This window comes from Lacerta agilis, chromosome 7, assembly GCF_009819535.1.
Source record: "Lacerta agilis isolate rLacAgi1 chromosome 7, rLacAgi1.pri, whole genome shotgun sequence".
Classification (NCBI taxonomy): domain Eukaryota; kingdom Metazoa; phylum Chordata; class Lepidosauria; order Squamata; family Lacertidae; genus Lacerta; species Lacerta agilis.
This window is the reverse complement of record NC_046318.1, coordinates 22535835-22554224: the sequence shown is the minus strand read 5'-3', so window position 1 is coordinate 22554224 and position 18390 is coordinate 22535835. Positions and strand designations below refer to the sequence as shown.

The window sequence follows — 18390 nt, the reverse complement described above, 5'->3', positions numbered from 1 at the left end:
CCAAACTGTTTCTCTTCCTGCCTGCTTAAGTGTGGACTTCGTTTTAAGGCACCCAGAAGTGCCCTGGATGTTGAACTTTGGGTGCCTATGAAAGTCCAGACGTCAAAAGTACTAGAGGAAAATAATGGAGGACCCTTCCCTCGTCCTCTCGGAAGATGGGCGGCTCCAGGTTTGGGGGGGGGGAACAATGTTTAATGCCCCTCTAATAGGTATGAGAACTCCTCCTTTTCAGCCCTCTCATCTGCCATACAGAAATCCAGGGTCAGTGGCAGTTGTGGCTGATCTTTGGTGTGGTAGTGGAAATAAGGTAATGAGGGGGAACTGCTGTCAGGACTGCCATGCAGGTGGACAGAGGGACCCAATCCCCCCGCCATGTCCACCATCAAGAGAGGGAAGGCATGCCAGAGTAGCAGAGGCCCTCCCTATACCTTTCGCAGCTGATCAGTGTTGCTAATCACTGATGCTGGTCTGCAGCAGAACCAGACAAAAAATGCATTATTATTATTATGTATTACATTTATATTCTGCTTTCCCCCCATGCGCTCAAAGCAGTATACTTGGATCTGCTTCCCCCTCCTCTCCTCCACCAATTCTTTTCTCAAAAGAGCCCTGAGACATAGGTGAGGCTTAGAAATAGTGCTTTGTTCGAGGTCATTCAGTGAGCTCCATGGCAAAGTGGGGAGATATGAATCTCAATATCCCCAGGCTAATTTGATACTCTAACCACTAGACATATTGGATCTCAAGGAGTGTAAGGAAGCAGTTTCAATCCAGCTGCATTGGCAAGTCTCACTGGCTGTTCCTAGGCTCTTCACGGAACGGATCATCTGTTTTGGCTAGCAAGAGGGAACTTAGCGAGCACAAAGCATGACTGATACACAAACAAAGGAAACCTGGAGAAAGATGTCATGTTCCTCAAAGAACTGTATATAGCTGAAAGTATGGGAAAGACTGAATGCCATACCTCACTAAAGAGGCTCCCATTCACATAAGAAATCCAGAGTTTCCAGAAGTTGGGGAGCTGGCTTACGACAAGCTTTGTTAGCTTTTCGACAAACGCCACTTGCTGAGGAGCTTTAAATCGCCAAGCTGGAAAAGGGGCAACAAAATCAGAAGTTAACTACTGAAACATCATTGGTAAGGAATTGTTTTCAATTGTAGATGAGTAACTGGGATTTGTCTGCTTTACAAATTTAACTTTTGGCAATTACAGAGGTGCTCACATCAAGAAGGAATTTTAACTGCTTAACAACCATCTGAGAAACATGAGGGGCTGGCACATAGAATCATAGAGTTGGAAGAGACCACAAGGGCCATCCAGTATAACCCCCTGCCAAGCAGGAAACACCATCAAAGCATTCCATCATGTTAGAAGAAATAATTTGATTGGTTTCTCATAGGTTTCAAGTTCTGGTGACAGCCCACTGTAAGGATGCTGTGAGGATGCAGAGGGGGAAAAAAACATCACCATCGATCTACACAGCTCTTTAGAATATTCAGACCACTTCACAAAATTATTCTACTGTAATCCTTACAACTGAAGTCTGAGGATGAAATTGAAGGAAATGGCATAAACAGTATGAGTTGCTTAAAGACACCTAGTGGAGTTCATGGAAGAGGTGAGAAATAAGCCAGGAAAACTTCCTGATTCATGGATTTATTTAACAAAATGTATGTATCACTTGATTGTAAGAAAACCTCTAAGCTGTTTACAAAAGGATAAAAAACAAGGGCACTGACAAAGTAGGCATCTGCTTACGCGACCAAACTTTCTCCCCACAACCAAATAACCTGCTCCAGAGGGTTGGAGCACCCCCCAGAACAGATTCTAGGGGCACACAGGTGGGGTGGGGTGGGATAGACGAGAAACCAGAATTCCTGTTGCACAAAAAGATTTCCATTGTGCAAGCAGGCAGAAATGATAAGGGCATTACACCAGCAAAGAAGCGGGACTTCATCAAACTGCAACACTGGTTTTTCGAAAAGCAGAACAAGAAATAAAATCCCAGCACCTACTTTCATCGCGACTGGACTGATTGCTGCTGCCTCTTTTCAGTGAAGCACTCCGACTGAGATGGCCAAGTGAGGAGGAGCGCACTTCACTGTCCAGATCCAACATTGGACTGTGCAGTAATGGATTGCCTGGGCAGTTGGAGGAGGAGAATTATACAGCTATTGGCATTAGCAACCTGTTGATCTGAACAGTGTTAAAACATGCAAAATAAACATAGCATAGTGTTGAGGTCTACACAGACAGGTGGGTGCATGAAGAAAATGATGTATACTTTTCTATTCTTTATGATATATACTTTTTGCAAAGGGCACACCCATGCTTCAGAACCCACATGGAATTTACCTTTTTGATATAAACAACACTAGCTCATTTCCACTATTATTTGGTAGGCCATTAGCTTTATTACTTTTTGCTGCTCCTGCAACATTGGAGGTAGACTCCAGAGAATGAGCTGACGCACATAAGGGTAATTTCTATGATACAAGTATAGAGGTAAGCAATATAGAATTGGGTTACAGGCAGCATAGGAAACCTACTGCTCCTCCCTAAATTATGGAAGAACATAAACACATTTAAGCAAAAATGGAGAGTTTGAATGCTGGGGTTCTAGAGCATCCAATAATACAGTCTTTGATTAAATGCTGATGTTCTGTTAGCCAGGCATGGCCAAACTTGGCCCTCCAGCTGTTTTGGGACTACAATTCCCATCATCCCTGACCACTGGTCCCGTTAGCTAGGGATGATGGGAGTTGTAGTCCCAAAACAGCTGGAGGGCCATGTTTGGCCATGCCTGCATTAGACAGTTGGGATGGGAACAGGGGAATTCACAACCTCAGAATAACTTTCAAAACATGTACACAGTAGTGCTGCATGTCTGAGCAATTAACAAAATGTGGTTGAGCAGGGAGGAAAAGCTATGTCACAAGTGACACCCACAAAGCACCAGTAACACCCGGGAACCCACAATCCACACTGCAGATACAAATGTTATGACTTATCTGGGAAACGGCTTTTTTGCCTACTGCAAAATGCAACACTGGCTGCTTGGAAAATGAAACCCGCTTTTGGTTCCATTTCTCTTGGCACTCAACACATGAGCTCACAGTTAAGCTGGAGTGATTCACAGACCCCTTGGAAGAAATGCTGTTGTTTCTATTATGGTGAAAAGGGACCCAGTGACACTGCATTAATGAAAAGGAACTGTCCAAGTTTTTAAAGAACAATCAAGATCTCTAGGTTTGTGAAATTTGGCTCTAGGTGCATAATCCTCAGAAGTGCTTCAGGGATTCAAATTCAAGAGGAAATGGGAGTCAAGGTTGCTGAATCCAGGTTATATTTATGAAGACCATCACAACAGAACTCCATTCCTAATAAACTGCAACTTAACAAATAAACCTAATTAAATTCAAAGAGGGATATGCAAACATTACTTTTGGAACCTTAATGCAACCTGTGTCTCCTTCCCTTATCCACAGAATTCCATTACTGCTACAGTTTCTCAAGAATCATCTATTCCCTTCTGCAAAATCTTCAAGATCCATCCTGCCCTTCCTTCAGCCTCTCTTCTTTAATCAGTTTAGTTTCAGAATGCCATTGCTGGAATAATCTCTCTTTTGTTCCATCAGTGGGCTCATGTCTGACTTCCCTGTAATGCTAATTTGAAAACATAGGGTTGCGAGTTTGGGGGGCAAGGGTGAAGACAACAAATGGTGAGCTGACTGGAGCTGAGGAGCTGCTTCAATTGATTTTTCCACTCCCTGGGAGCCTGCTGTGCAAGAGGGGTTGCAGGAGGAAAGAAGAGAAGAGCAAACTGCAAAATGGAGGTGAAGATCTGTTGCTTATAGATCTCTTCACCCCACAGCATAGGAGGCTGCAGAACTGAGACTGGGAGTGTGCCCCATGGATAAAGAAGAAGGCCTGAAGAGATTGTGATGGAATGGAAACTTGCTTGAAAGGAACAAGCTGCTACTATGTTGGGTTAAAGGTATAACTGTGTTTTGACTATCTGTTTTTGATGCTGTGTACACTAATACCTTCATTAATTTGCCTGTTATTTTTCTGCAGGGAATTATGTATTCTGCTGTTTGCTTGTACATCTGGGGACAGATGTCTTGTTCCTGGAAGGAGGTAGTATTGTGACTTTGGGGGAGGCTAGGTTGTATGGATAAGTCCCCTTCCAATTCCTGGATCCAGCACGGATTCAATTCCCGGAATAGCCAGGCTAGCTTCCTGGTGAGGTAATGGGCTAAGCATACGTTGTTAAGGTAACAAAGGAGGTGATGCAGTGCCAGAGGGCAAATGGGTGCTGTCAGTGGCAGAGGAAGCCTCTCCGGCACCCAGGGCGGGGCAAACTGGCCAGCGGCACCCACACAGACTGTACATGCATGGCGCCTGTACCCTCAGCCGCTCTACAGCTGGGGGGGGAGGCAGCGGGCCATCTTGTCCACCCCCCCAGGGTTGCACCCGGGGCAAACTGCCCCCCGCAACCTCCTCGTACACCCCTGGGTGCTGTCCAACTTCCAACCACAACTGTCTGGTAGTTAGAAAGACAAAAGGCCAGAGGTGAAGCTGGCAGAAGCCAGAGAGATAGAACCATGTCTGATTTCTACTAGGATCCAAGGCTGTGGCCATGGAGGAAGCAAGACCCTCTTGGGGTGTTAATGCCACGAGCCCCTCTGTCGCAGGCTCAGGTTGTATATATGTGTAAATAAACCATATATCCTAAAGATACCACAGACTCCGCTGTCCCTTATTCCAAGAAAACCGAACCTTGGAACCCCTGGAATCTTACACCGCTCAGAGATTGGTGGCATGCAAGCAATATTGAAGATCAGTTCTCCTGTCTTTCCTGCAAAAAAGATTGTGATTGGTTGTTGCACCACTGTCATTTTAAGGGTGCAAATGTAGAATGCGTCAAGTTTCTTTGCAAATCTGCTTTGACTTCTTTTTAAAGAAGCAGGCGTATAAAGGATTATGCTGTAAAATACAGATCTGTTCCGTCTAGTTCAGCCTTGTTCAGGCACTAACTGGGCCTGGCTGCCACTGCTACCAGGAAAGCTTGTGCAGAGGACCCTAAGTGCCAAATGATGTGATGTGCTTATTCTGGTATATGCAGCCTTCGATTGGTAGAAAACATTATGTTTCTGAAGGTCAATCAGCTGTTTTGGGACACCAAGCCCAGTCAATCACAAAAGAAAGTTACAAATGTAACCTTTATGGAAATTTACTGCAACCTTAGTAAATCTATATAAACTCCTGAAAAAGTATACTGTAAACAATTTAATACAAATATTCATGAATTTTCTCAAATAATGTCAATATGTACTTATTAAACAGTACCCACCTACTTTCAAACAAAAAATAAACAATTTGGCAGCCTGGCCATTCAGTCCTTTATTTCCTGGAGTGACTGATTTAAGCAATGGGTCTACATGAACTAAAGGAACTGTTGTTTAGGTTAGCTGCAAAACAATATTTAAGAGTAAAGCTCAGGCACCAACACTGTGAAGGAAGAAAAAAAAAGTACAGGGAATTTCCAAAGTACTTGAAAAACACATCTACTCATGCAGATGTACATATTGAGTGTGGGCATTTGACCGATATTTGCAGAATGGCTTTTAAACTAATTAAATTAGCATTAGTGTAACCTCTCTTAAACAGGAAAACCAAACAAAAACAAACAAAAAGGAAAGCATGCTAATTATGATTTTTTTTCCTTCCCCAACCCAAAATTCACAAGGGTATTTGAGAAACCCTGTTGAAATTCTAAATGCCTTGAATCACTCATTTTATATACATATGGTTTTGGCTCTGTTGCTTAAAACTAAGCCAAATAATCTGTAAATTTCCTGAAAATCACTGGAAGAATATAGTAAGATAAAACAAAATTGAAACAAAATTATTCTGTTTAGCATTGCTTTTTCCAGGTCAAACACACTTCTTCATACATTAAAGCTATACATTATCACTCTCTTTGCATATTCACATCAAAAACATTTTTTGGGCATTTTAGTATTAGTTGATTTTAAAAAAAAGTTTCCAGAATGTTTCAACTTGCATTGCAAAAGGAAAGAGTAAAAACTATGGGTTTCCCCCCCTCCTATGTGCTTCTGATATTTCAAAACACATTTCTCATTTATGCATTGTACCCTATTTCAAGTTCAAAGGATGTCTAGTAATTAGGATTTTTTAAATAATAATAAGAAAAAGATAGCTTAGTATGATTATTTCAAAAAAATACACCAGCTCAAAAAGTGATCCTTTTGTAGTATTGGTCAAAACAGCTTGTCTGTTACTAGATTGATATGATGAGAGCATGACTACACCAAATTGCCACTCCTGCTCTAAAAACAAAAAACAAAAAAAAACCACCAATGGTTTGTTTATTCACCAATAATAGAAAACAGGGCAAAGAATACGCTCTTGTTCCACTAGAAACCACATCATCAGTTTGCAGTGGTACCAGGAAAAGAAAGTTTAACATGAAACTAATTTCTTAATTGGTTGTCTAGCATTACAAGAAAGTATAACACAGGAGCAGGGAATGGCAACAGCACATATACCCTCAGGAATAATGAACATCTGGAGTGCATTAGTAAAGCTGACTTTTTTCCAAGTTGTCCAGGAGATAGCGCTTCAGGACTACACATTGCAGCCAGGGGAGAGAAAGAGTTCTTGTACAAATCAGCATTCAAACATCACTCACTCAGAACAAAAAGTTAAAGCGTGGCCATTTAAAACCATGCACTGCTATTTTAAGCACTGGATGTAGATGTTATTATCTAGCTGGCTGTGTTTTCCCCAAATTCAGGAAAAGTTATTGTAGCTTTCATACTTTAGACATGCATTGAGGGGAAATTTTGGGGCTCACAATATGCTTGAAGGTGTGCTGTGTGTGAAACACTCCTAAATTGCTATATTTAAAAAAAAATGTTTGCCATAACTAAGAGTAACAGAGAAAACACAAGACGTGTTCAAAATAACATAATATTTCTATGAACAAAGGAGAAACCAACTGATCTTAAACAGAGCAAGTGCCTACCTTTTAAAAGGATACTTTTTAAACATTTCAGTATACTACTTAAAATGGCGTTTATAGAGACTGAAATTTATAATCTATTCAAAGCTGCAACTGTGTTGGGAAAATTCACATTTACACAATCCATGTACAGGTTTCAATACAGGTCCCTTAAAATTAACGTGAATCAGCTATTAAGAGTGTGGCTATAGATAAATTTGCTAGAAGTCTAGGTTTAGCAAGAAGATTAAGAATTTTGAACTAGGAAGCTTTGATTTTTTTAAAAGAAGCAATGAACAAATGTTTGATGGCAATTTCATTTTCCCCAGAACATTTTATTTTTTCCACAACTTCATCTGCACAATTCACGTTAAGCGAGACACGCGGTTTAACGTGGTTGATAAGAGCTAATGAAAAGTTTAATTCTATCTGTTTTTGATTTTTTTTTTTTAGCAGAAACATTCCAATGAAATTATTTGTGATCTTGCTTTAAGCACATGGCTTATCCAGCGGATCTTTGTTTACATAAAGGAAAATCCATCAAATAACAGAAAAATCAACTGTTACGCATATAGTCTGCACACAGGTTTATGAAAGTTCTACAGATGTCACAACGTAATGAAGTTGCAGTATTTTCTCTTGCTTTGCACACCATATCGTGCTCTCCCCTAAAGGCTACAATAGTGAGAAGAAACACTGATCTATAGCTGTTGGATTCTCTGAAGGGCAGCAGACTTCCTTACCGCCCTTAAACACCTTTGAACATTTTTTCCTGTGCACAGCAGGCCCTTGTCCTGAGCTACAGCCCGACCACCCACCGTTGCTTGTTGACCAAACAGGCAGTGCCTTAAGCCTGCACCGACACAAGTAGGATAGGATTCCTTTCAAACACGCCACACAGAAGACTTTCAATTTGCCGAAGCAAGAAATTAAGGAAGTTCCTTTAAAATTAACTTGAATCAACAATGTATTTTTAAATGTCCTGTTTGTTCCCTGTATCTGTCTATATTTGGAAACTAAGGCAGGCCATTTATGAATCGCATATTAAAAAGATATTGCTAATAAAAAATATGCCTTTTATTTACAAAGCTTTTTGCTATCATAACTGCCAACTAGTTCATTTCACTTTAGAAACATTTTTTTACGTTTAAAACAAATATACACTTTTGTATTGAACAAAGTGGTTTTAATATCTATCAATCGATTTATAAATGATTAAAATAAAACCTTGGTTACCAGATTTTGCAGTGTATTGAAGTAAAACCTGCCATTAATATTTAGATTGTTTCTGACTTCCTTCTTTCAGTGCTTTAGGTGAATGGTTAAATCCTGAATGTGCCCTCCTAAGAGTTTTATATATTTAAAATGTGGAGAAGCTCAGAATTAAGGGTCAGAGTCTAATCCACAAGACTTTTGTGGTCCTTTGAAAACTAAAGTCTTGCAGCAAACGTCTAACATTAGTTATACACAGAACAGACCTACTGAAATCAATGGGCTCAAGTTACTTAACATTTATTTTCATAGGTCCTTGTCTATGGAATATGCCTTAGTTGGATATTCCACCCCCCATCCCCATGGTTAAGAATTGAAAATTATGGAGCAGTTTTGAAAATGAAGATAAAACAAACTACATATAAAAAGAAAAATTAGAAAATAAACCTCATTGTTACTTTAATATTTGGACTAAGCTCTAAATGCCAGTGCAAGTGAGCAAGAACAGTACCAATACTATAGCCCAGGTTTTCCCAAACCAGGGTCTCTAGCTGTTTTTTTGCAATACAATTCCTATCATCCCTGACCACTGGTCTTGCTAGCTAGGAATGATGGGAGTTGAAGTCCAAAAACAACTAGAGACCCAAGTTTGGGAAACCATGTTACAGCCAATACAAGTGGCACACAGACTCATGCCACTCCTCTAGGACTTTCTGAGGAAGCAACTGTAGAGAAGGCATAACTGTACATTGTCCTTGAACTTCATCATGATGTCATTTTTGAATGAGCATTCAACTCATTTGTCCCTGATGTATGTATGTCTAGATTAGCAAAACACTGCAGTGAATGCAAATTAGAGCTTTGTTTGTTTTAAACAAGGCAACCTACATCCTCTGTCTCATATGCCCAGGGAAGGTTGCCATTTCACAGGCCATGTCAGAAGCCTCCTCTTTGGTTGCACCTGCTAAATGTTGGAGGGAAAGGGAAAGAAATAGGATCCAGCTGCTCAACTGCTGCTGTACTTGCTGCTGCCTTCTGTTCAGCATGGAGGAGGTCAGCAATTACTCTGAACCCAATTCAAATTGCTGTAGAGCGAATTTGCCCATACAGACTTAGTAAGACTCTGTGGTCAGCTTTGTGACAGTGTGGAGCCTATGTATGACCTATTTTAAGATGCCTTGACATAGTATGGATTATACGATGAACCTCTCTTGTGTAAGCCCCACTGAAAAGAGTTGCACAATACCAAATCTATTTAATACAGCATGTGTCTCTGAGTGCTGGTCTTGATTAAACTGCATAAAATTCAGAGGAACTGGAACTGGTTTAATTTGAACAGGGTTTATATAGACATTGCTCTGAAGATTTCAAGAACCCAGTTGACCAATACTGACCTTAGCTGAGCTTTATTATACTTTTTAAGATCTGCAATATTTTGGTATAAATGCACTTGTAGTCATGTTCATCCTATTTTAAGATGCGGCAAACGGAAGTAGGTAAGCTACCTCAAAAGTTGTGAAACGTCTGCTAAGCTGGCAAGGGCTCAAGAAGCAAATGCCAAGCTGCATAATGATTATTAGTTTAATTTCAAACTGATATTACATTAAAGCTTTGTCTGAGCATTCACTGTTAAAAGAATATTTCTATTAGGAACAGGGGATGTGAGTTAGGGATGAAATAACTCCCAGCTGCAAGAGGCCTTCTTCCAGATGTACAGTATGCAAAGGCAACAGAGGAGAACCAGCTGCTAGGATAACAAATTGAAAAGGCTCCTTTGACACAGGCCCTGTTGGCCTGTCTGATCAAACAAAGATAGATCATTCATTGCAAGGTGAATAGAAGTCTGGTAGGAGGCACAGAAGGGCAAAGATCTGTCTGATTTCCTAGCACTTAGGCAAAGCTACTGGTACGTTAGCACTAAAAGCAAACACGTATCTTTACTCCAGGAACAGAAACAAGTTTCACAATTTGCTTGATATTCATACTTTTCTATCAAAGCTGAACATTTTGCTAAAGTGCTCAGAGATTCTGTTGGAGCTAGCATGATATCAAGCATACCTAGGAATAAGTTAAGGCTTTTCTACAGATATATTTACAAGACTTCACTTCTAAACTGCATAGCACTCCCCTCCTGATTTTCTTGTTTGTTGTGCTATACAACTTGCGTTGGGAAGTTCGTTTGAAACCCTCTTTCCTCCACACAATGCCAACAGACAAAAAGAGAAGCAGTAATTAGGCAGAAGAGACACAGCATATTACTGTATTTCCCCAGCAGCGGAAATCAGTATTTTAAAGCACTAAGATTTCTGCCACTCTGGGGAGTCTTCAGCCCAACTCAGACATAATGATCTCAGGCTGATAAACCATGCTTTATTGGCCCCCAAACAGAGAGCCTGCGTATTCCACTTTTATGTATTGCCCTTGCATGCCCAGCTGCAGTACTGACATTGTGACTTCTTTAAACCACAGTTTCCCCTTACTTGAACTGTGGGTTAATACTAACCAGGATCTAAAACCAGATCCAACTCGGCATGCCTTAATCATGCACTTGGTCCTAGCAAAGACAGCAATGCACTATAAACTGTTTAAGCCCACTCACATCTTTCCCCAGACACAGTTACTTATTTCTTTCCAGTCCCTCAAATGCAAGCTACCTTCTTCCATAAAAAAAGGTTTTGCAGCTTTTGGGTCCCTGGAAGAAGAGGCCAGGGTTCTTTCCTAGCACATCAGCTCAGGAATGCTCTCATGGGAGCTTCAGCTGTCACTGCTTCTCTTGATCACCAGAAAAAGGGGATGGCAAGACAAGTAGTGGCTGGATATCATTCCTACCAGGAAGGGAGTTGTGTTTTTGTATCTTCCTCCCTGTCAGTTTCAAGAATCGTAAGAATTCATATGAAAACATGGTAATAACTTGTAAAAAAGATGGATCAAAACTGAATAGCTGAAAAGGTTTACGTATGTGAAATTTATACAAAGAGAGAGAGAGAGAGAGGTGGCGGGGGGGGGGAATCCTATACTGCAGCCTTCAGGTTCAATGGAGGACACTTTTCCAAACAAAAAAATTAATTACCTTTTTGTTCTTTAATATAGCTCTCTTTACAGTTGTGCATAAGCTGCAGAATCCACTTATGTTGGGCAGCGATACATTGCCAAGCTGGGTCCCCTTCTGCATGGAGATCAGAAAGATACCTGCAAAATTATTGTGCTGAATAAATGAGGATTCAAAACCAATCCATGCCACTTCTGTGTTTCATGGATCACTCCCCTTTCTTCCCACCCACCCCAATCCTGGACAAAAGGGAGCAAAACCAGAGTTCTGAAACGGAACTGATGACTTGAAAATTAACAGTGCAATCCCAGTCAAGAGTAAGTCCCAGTGAGTCAATGGGGCTTACCCCCAGGTGAGTGGGATACGGCTTTAGCCTAAGTCACTATTACAATCAACAGAAAGACAGCCACAGAGCTTGTGTTAAATGTGCATCTTTTTGCAATATTCCAAGGCAGCTGTTTCCAGTTAACAGTGCAATCCTAGACATGGACACTTTAGAACCACCGAGTGCAATCGAGCATACTTCCAGGTAAAACAGTATGTATAGGATTGCAGCTTAAGTACAAATAATCCTGACTTCTGCGTAAGACAGGCCCAGTTCCCAAGCAAAATGGAAAGCTAGCCAATCGCAGGTAATTGGAGATCAAGGCTTGTTACACATGCAAACATTCTAAGTCGTTTAAAAATGTGGCCTATTCACCTAGCTTCAAGTTTCCCAAAACAAAAAAATACATTCACTAGTAAATGCCTACAGGCAGACACACTAATCCAGAAAAAAACATGTGCACGTAGTTATTAATATTGATTTTTATTTTTAAAAGAGATTTTTCTAAATTCACTGTGAATCTGAAAGTGGAGGCATTGTGGTATTATGCTTCATTCTGCTGTTTTGTTTTGCCAGATTGTGCAGATAGGCAGTTATTTCTAGCTAACATCATGACATTTTTATGTGGGATTGCATTCATACCGCTACACTATTTTCCAAGGCTATAGGAGTCTACAGAGTATGCTAAGCAACTGCAAATGATAACTTATTTACTACACTTATATCAGGTAGTACAGGCAGTGACAAGACCTGCTCAGCTTCAGTCAGGTTGCTATGTTAGATGCAGACTACAAGACATAAACTAAAGGCAGCCCATTATTTACAAATGCTAATGTTAAAGGGGGGGGACCTATATCACTCATATCCTAGTAATACACCAAAGCATGCTGAGAAGTTTTAAGCCTTGTTAAATCCCCACTCAGCATATGTGTGTTGCGGGGTTTGGCATAATATAAATAAAGGGATATAGTTAAGCCAGAACACTTTTATTCTTTCTTTCTTTTCCCCACTGGCAAGTATTCAAGATTTCTGTCCTAAAAAAAATAATCAAAAAATTGAATAGAGGATAAAAACGAAGAAGCAGTTAATTATGAAATATGTCTCTAGCCAGTACACCGAGTCTTGGGGTGCAGCTCCTCCCACTGTCTGCTCTACCTCACTGCATCTTTCCGTATTACTCAGCTGTGATACCACTTCCCTTAGATTTCTTGGGGAGCAAAGGGGAAGTCATTGAAAAATAATTCTAAGCTCTTGCATCAGCTGCAGGGGCTTAAGCAAGCTGAGCAGTTGGAGTATTTGGCAAGAGGATTCATTATCTATCCTCGCAGGTTGAGGAGGTACACAGGACCCTAATTCAGATGTTTACCTGAGCCAAATCCTGTTCTGTGGGAGAGAAGCTGGAATATTCTCCTCATAGGTGAGGGGGAGGGCCAAATTGTGTGATCTTCCGTCTCTTCATTGAGAAGAAAGAACTGCACAGACATAGGTGCATTCAGCTGGCTGTGAGGAGCACTGGTGTTATGATATACATAGTAAGTGTGGTGATGGGATGTACAGAATTGTCTGCTCCTCCACAAATGGAATGGATTTCGACCCAGTTAAGCGCTGCTTATATTGGGAGCTTCAAGTGTCTCTCCCCATTCTCACTGCCTTGCGCACGGCTACTGTGAATGAGAGGCTGACACACTGTGCTGTCTGGGGACTAGCGGTGACAATCTATGTTCCTGTCTGCACCTGGCAGACATTATAAATGAAGTTAGGCATATGCTACTAGCCTTCTTTTAAAAAAAAACCCAAACCCTATATGTTACTAAAACAGCATTTCAGTTCTTCAAGGTTCTTTCCAGTCAGTCATATATAAAGTATGCAATATTTCCAACCACTGCAACATGAGCCTTATTAATAAATTTGTGGATATTTAGGCTTTGGGACACCCAAAATTAACTTTAGCTTTGCCTAATAATTAAACCTCTGCAATTTTGTCTAGAAATGTGTCCTGACACACACTGCTGATCATCAGTGCCTGAAAACCCTGCTGAGGTTGGCAGCACTGGGGAATTCCCCTGCTTCAGCAGCGATCAGAGGCACTCAGGGATTTTCAGTTGCAGCAAATCCCAGTGGGGCTTGCAGGCACTGCCCATTAGTCGACTGACACTGCCTGAAAACCTCACTTTTTGAACCAATCCTAGTGGGGCTTAAATTTGGTGCCAAATTTAAAATGCCCTGAATACAAGCCCAACCGAGCAATTTCAAGCTCTTGCCAAATTGATTATTAAGTGTTCTGGGTCTCAGAGTTTTGGGTGCAAAATATGAAAAAGAAATCATGGTGAAAATGGGTCCTCTGTTGCTGCAGGGATGCATATAGCACACTGCTTCTAAGCAGGAAACAAGATGGATTAAGGCCAACAGATGAAACAGCAAATCCCTGTTTTCCCCATTCAACTCCATCACTTGTGCAGAAGCATCCAGCGGTCAATGTGGGTACAAAACATCATCACTATTTTGTCTCATCTTTAAAAGAAAATGGCATAAACTAAAATAATCTGCTGTAATATCAATCTCTAAAACCATTAAATTCATATTTAATTATCCAAGTTAAATATAGCCAACTGAATAAACTGGACAACAACAGAAACCAAAACTTCTTGCCCCCAGATTGATATTTAGCTCCTTTAAGATGCCTTCTATACTGTACAAATTTCCAGACACTCTGAATTGCAGGAAAAATATTAATTACCTGCATAAGTAAGTGTTTTCAAAGCTCTATATGTGTCTTCCAAAAGAAAGGGTGAAATTAAACGAGTATTACAGGACAAAGCAATACAAAGGTTGCAAAGTGTTTCTATAATTACCATAACTTCTCCTAATTTCAGTATTGTCCTTTTCAAAGGTATTGTTAATACGCACTTTCAGATGAAAGCTACTTTACACCTCTTACATTGCACAAAATCAATCATGAAACCAGTATGCCTAGTATTAGAATAATGCATTCTATAATGAAACAACAGAGGATCTAAGTGTGGAATATTTGTTGTGTTTCCAGTTAAACACAATGTCAGAAACACTTTGAAAAAACAAATCAGGAAGGAGACTTTTTCAAATTTATCTAAACTATTAAATGTAATCTGATGTTAATGTTTCACACAAAACACTGGAGCAGAAAAACATCTTAGAGATTTTGCCATTATTTTACGGTAACACATTACTACGTTAAGAAAAAGGTATCATCCAAGAAATATTCCCATCTATACAAAGAACATACATAAAAGACAAAAATGTGAAAAGGTCACCTTATATAGCGCTTCTGATCATGTAATGTTGATGGAGTCTCAAGCAATTTATCCAAAAGCAGTTTCCTTAATGCATCAACTCGTGTTTCAACTTCAGCATAATCTATGGTTGTAAAGAGGATAAATTTGGTTTTCCTTAGCATAAAATGTTATGTATATGCAATGCTAAACTTTTTAAACAAAACCTTTATTAGTTCAAACTTTTAAAGCAAAACTTTAAGTAGTCAAAAATGGCAAGATAATACACAGGTGACTCTCAACTTACCCTAGGGGTATATTCTGGTGATAGCGCATAAAGCCAAAACAGTGTATAATCAAAACACATTGGGTTCAATAGTGGATGGGATTGCCAAAGTTTTCCCCCAAACATTTTTTTTTTTAAATTGCCAAGCATATACAGATGAATGCAGGAAAGTTAGATGTACATAATTTGTGTTATCTGTACTACTATCTCCTTCATAAAATTTTCTTCCTCATTCATTACATTTGTTAGTTCTCTGCTTTTCATGTCTAACTACCAGTAGAAAGAGAAGCTGAAATTTCTGTTACTTCTGTCAAATCCTTGATTTGTTTTATTACTAATTTCATCTAATTTCACTTCACTCTGAAATGATAGTTTACTCACAGATCTAGAAATATGTACCTTGCAGAACATCAAAACTACATATAATATGCAACAAAGTATTTTTAGAGAATTGGGAAAGAACTCGTACTAGGATTCAGAATCTTTTTCTGCACTCAGGCAAATACACAAACAACTTATATGGCATCTTAATTTTAGCCTGGAAAGATTTGCAAGAAAATTATTTTTAAAAACTGCAGGCTACAACTCCATAGCTTTTTAGAAGATGCAAAAGAAGACACCCCAAATCTCAACCTGTTTCATGTTACATTATGCCAAAAGGACTGACAAACTCCTGCTATATGCAGTACAAAATAATGTACATTCTCTTGTACTTCTCAGGTAGAATCTGCACTGTTGTTTCAAGTAATTATTCCACACATTGCAAAATGCCTCGCATAAACAGAAATTAAATGCCACAGAGGGCTTCTTAGCTTGTGCTGTTACTCTTTCCTAATCGACTTTTAAAAAGTCTAAAACTCACATTTTTTGAACACTTGAACCTCAGTCTTCCCAAACAATGACTTCGCTTTTTCATAGTCATTAATGACTACATCATAATCACCCTTGAAAAATACAAAAAGGAAAGAAAAAAGATTTGCCATCAGAAATATATTGTGTTCACTGGGGTAAAAATCATATCTGTACTGTATCTTAAAATAACAAGTACCTTTTGAATGTTTCTTTCAATATTCAATGGAAGATTAAAAAGAAATTTGAAGCGTTGGAGGACATTGAGTGCATTTCTTGTTGAATCCGCCTTGTCTTTGCGACCCAAAACTTCCTGGAACAAGGTATCTGCAGTGTTACTTGCTCCTTTTTTTTAAAAAAAGGAACACACATGTAAATAAGTTGTTTACAATGGAAAGTAGAGTAGCTTGTAATGAGTTTTAACTATATATCTGTCAAGCTAATTATAGTGATTAATTATAGCTACATTAACACACACAAACATTCATATTAAATCTGTAAGAGATTTTAAAAAAAATAATAATAAGACACTGAATCAATGTTTTATAAGTGTTGATTACTTAAGACTTTTAATGTGGCAGAAACCACAGTACAATTAAGGCAACCTTAGTTCTTAGACCAAATTCTTTGACTTCATTGTGGTGAATTTAGAGTTTGCTTTGGCTACAGAGCTGAATTTTACAGTTCTACCTAAGCCTTGTAGGCAATTTGATCATTACATAATACATTTCATTACAGAAGGATACGATGAAACAAACACGATTTTTTAATGGCATTGTTATGAGCAACAAAATACAGATTTTGTTCTTTGGTGGGAAGAGAAATAATAAACAGATAATTGGACTTTTTAGGAAAATGTGACTAGCAGGGTACCCTTATTATTTTCCATTAAATGATTCCATTTAAGAAATTTATCAAATTACAAGCTCTGACTTTTCTTTGGATCCAGAGTTTTGAGCAACACAGACTGGTTTCAGTAGATCCAGAACCAGGAACCTAAGGACCTGAGTGGATGAGAATTTCTGTGTTAAATGTTTAAATTATGAGAGATCAAGCCGTTAATTGTCTTTAATCCTCATGGCCTAACATAGTATATCCAATACTGAAGCATGCTGCAGTTTGACAAAAATATGCCCCTCACTCTTTCACTCACAATAAGATATATTAAGACATTTTACTTTCTCCCCTTCCTTCAAACCTGTGACTTATTTTTAATTTACCATAAAAAGGTGAATGTTTTTAGCTCTTTTGATGGCTGCCTGTAAAAAAAAAAAGTTTCTACATTATCTGGTCTAGTGACTATAATTTAAGCAAAGATGAAAAAATTACATCAGACTCACTGGGTGGCTCGCATGCCATTTTCTCTCGTCAACACTGTGGGTGGGCTGCTCATGTTAGAAGTAGTCTTTGTAAAATAATTGTTATATCTAAATAATGTTTAAACACTGATGAAGTTTCAAACCCTCGATGCAAGAAACTTTGTTTTGCTAGGAGAATTGGTCCTACTACATTTCATGGTTGTTAGGGGTGAAAAACAACACACCACAATTACCTGATGTCTCAAACCTAGTGAGGTATTTTTGCTAAATCCTATTCTTTAGAAATGGGTTACTGGATTATATTTTACATTTTTTGTTTTTTTAAAAAAATGGTTCTGGAAAATGAGTATCTGGAAGAAAGTAATATTCCAATAATGAAATAGGGTGATATTGAGCCAAATCAAATGTGGTCTTCTGATAAACAAGTGCCTCAGAATGCATTTAGATTAAAAACCACATGGCATTATTCATTTAAAGTCTGAAACAGATTCAAAAACATTTATAGTCAGCTCTGAAGAATTTACTGACATTTTAGTGATTTTAAATTTCCAGTTCTGAAACATAGATCAGCATAGTCAAGGAACTCCAATACAGTTAGCATATTCAAAAACAGCCTTCTTCCAGTTGGTAGAAACAGTGAAAAGCTATTTTTATTCAAATTTGTTTTTCTTTAATAGTCTGCAACAATTAATGTTATACCATTTCCTATTACAGCAAATGGCACCTATTCTGGCCAAGATGACCAGGAATTTGGCAAGAAATTAGTATTTTTAAGAGATCTGTATACAGTATGTAACATCTTATTTATACAAAACAAATATTGTCAGCCAAACTTTTTTTTTTAACTGACCTTATTCAAACAGGGTTGTTTTATACAACTGAGGTTAACTGGATCTTGTCTTGAAACCCTCAGAACTGCTACATTTGTCATATTATAAAAGTTGGTAAAATTTCATTTTTAATCACTTTGGTTTTAAATAAAAGTTCTTTTCCCTGATGTCCTAAGACTGAAAGAACTGGTATGCGAGAAGCTGTGCCTGAAATTCTGGCTCACACTTGCTTCCCTCCAGC

The 18390-nt window shown here is 38.9% G+C and overlaps 1 protein-coding gene across 1 annotated transcript in view; it reads right to left on the bottom strand.

Annotated features, from left to right (window-relative positions):
• The window catches only part of EXOC2 (exocyst complex component 2), an 80446-nt gene that overhangs the window by 40147 nt on the left and 21909 nt on the right, over window positions 1-18390 (bottom strand). The window contains exons 8-13 of the mRNA XM_033154468.1: window positions 16200-16345; window positions 16014-16095; window positions 14908-15010; window positions 11314-11432; window positions 2017-2142; window positions 965-1089 (exon numbers count right to left, since the gene is read on the bottom strand). Coding sequence (XP_033010359.1) covers window positions 965-1089; window positions 2017-2142; window positions 11314-11432; window positions 14908-15010; window positions 16014-16095; window positions 16200-16345 — 701 coding nt within the window. The remainder of the gene's footprint in view (window positions 1-964; window positions 1090-2016; window positions 2143-11313; window positions 11433-14907; window positions 15011-16013; window positions 16096-16199; window positions 16346-18390) is intronic.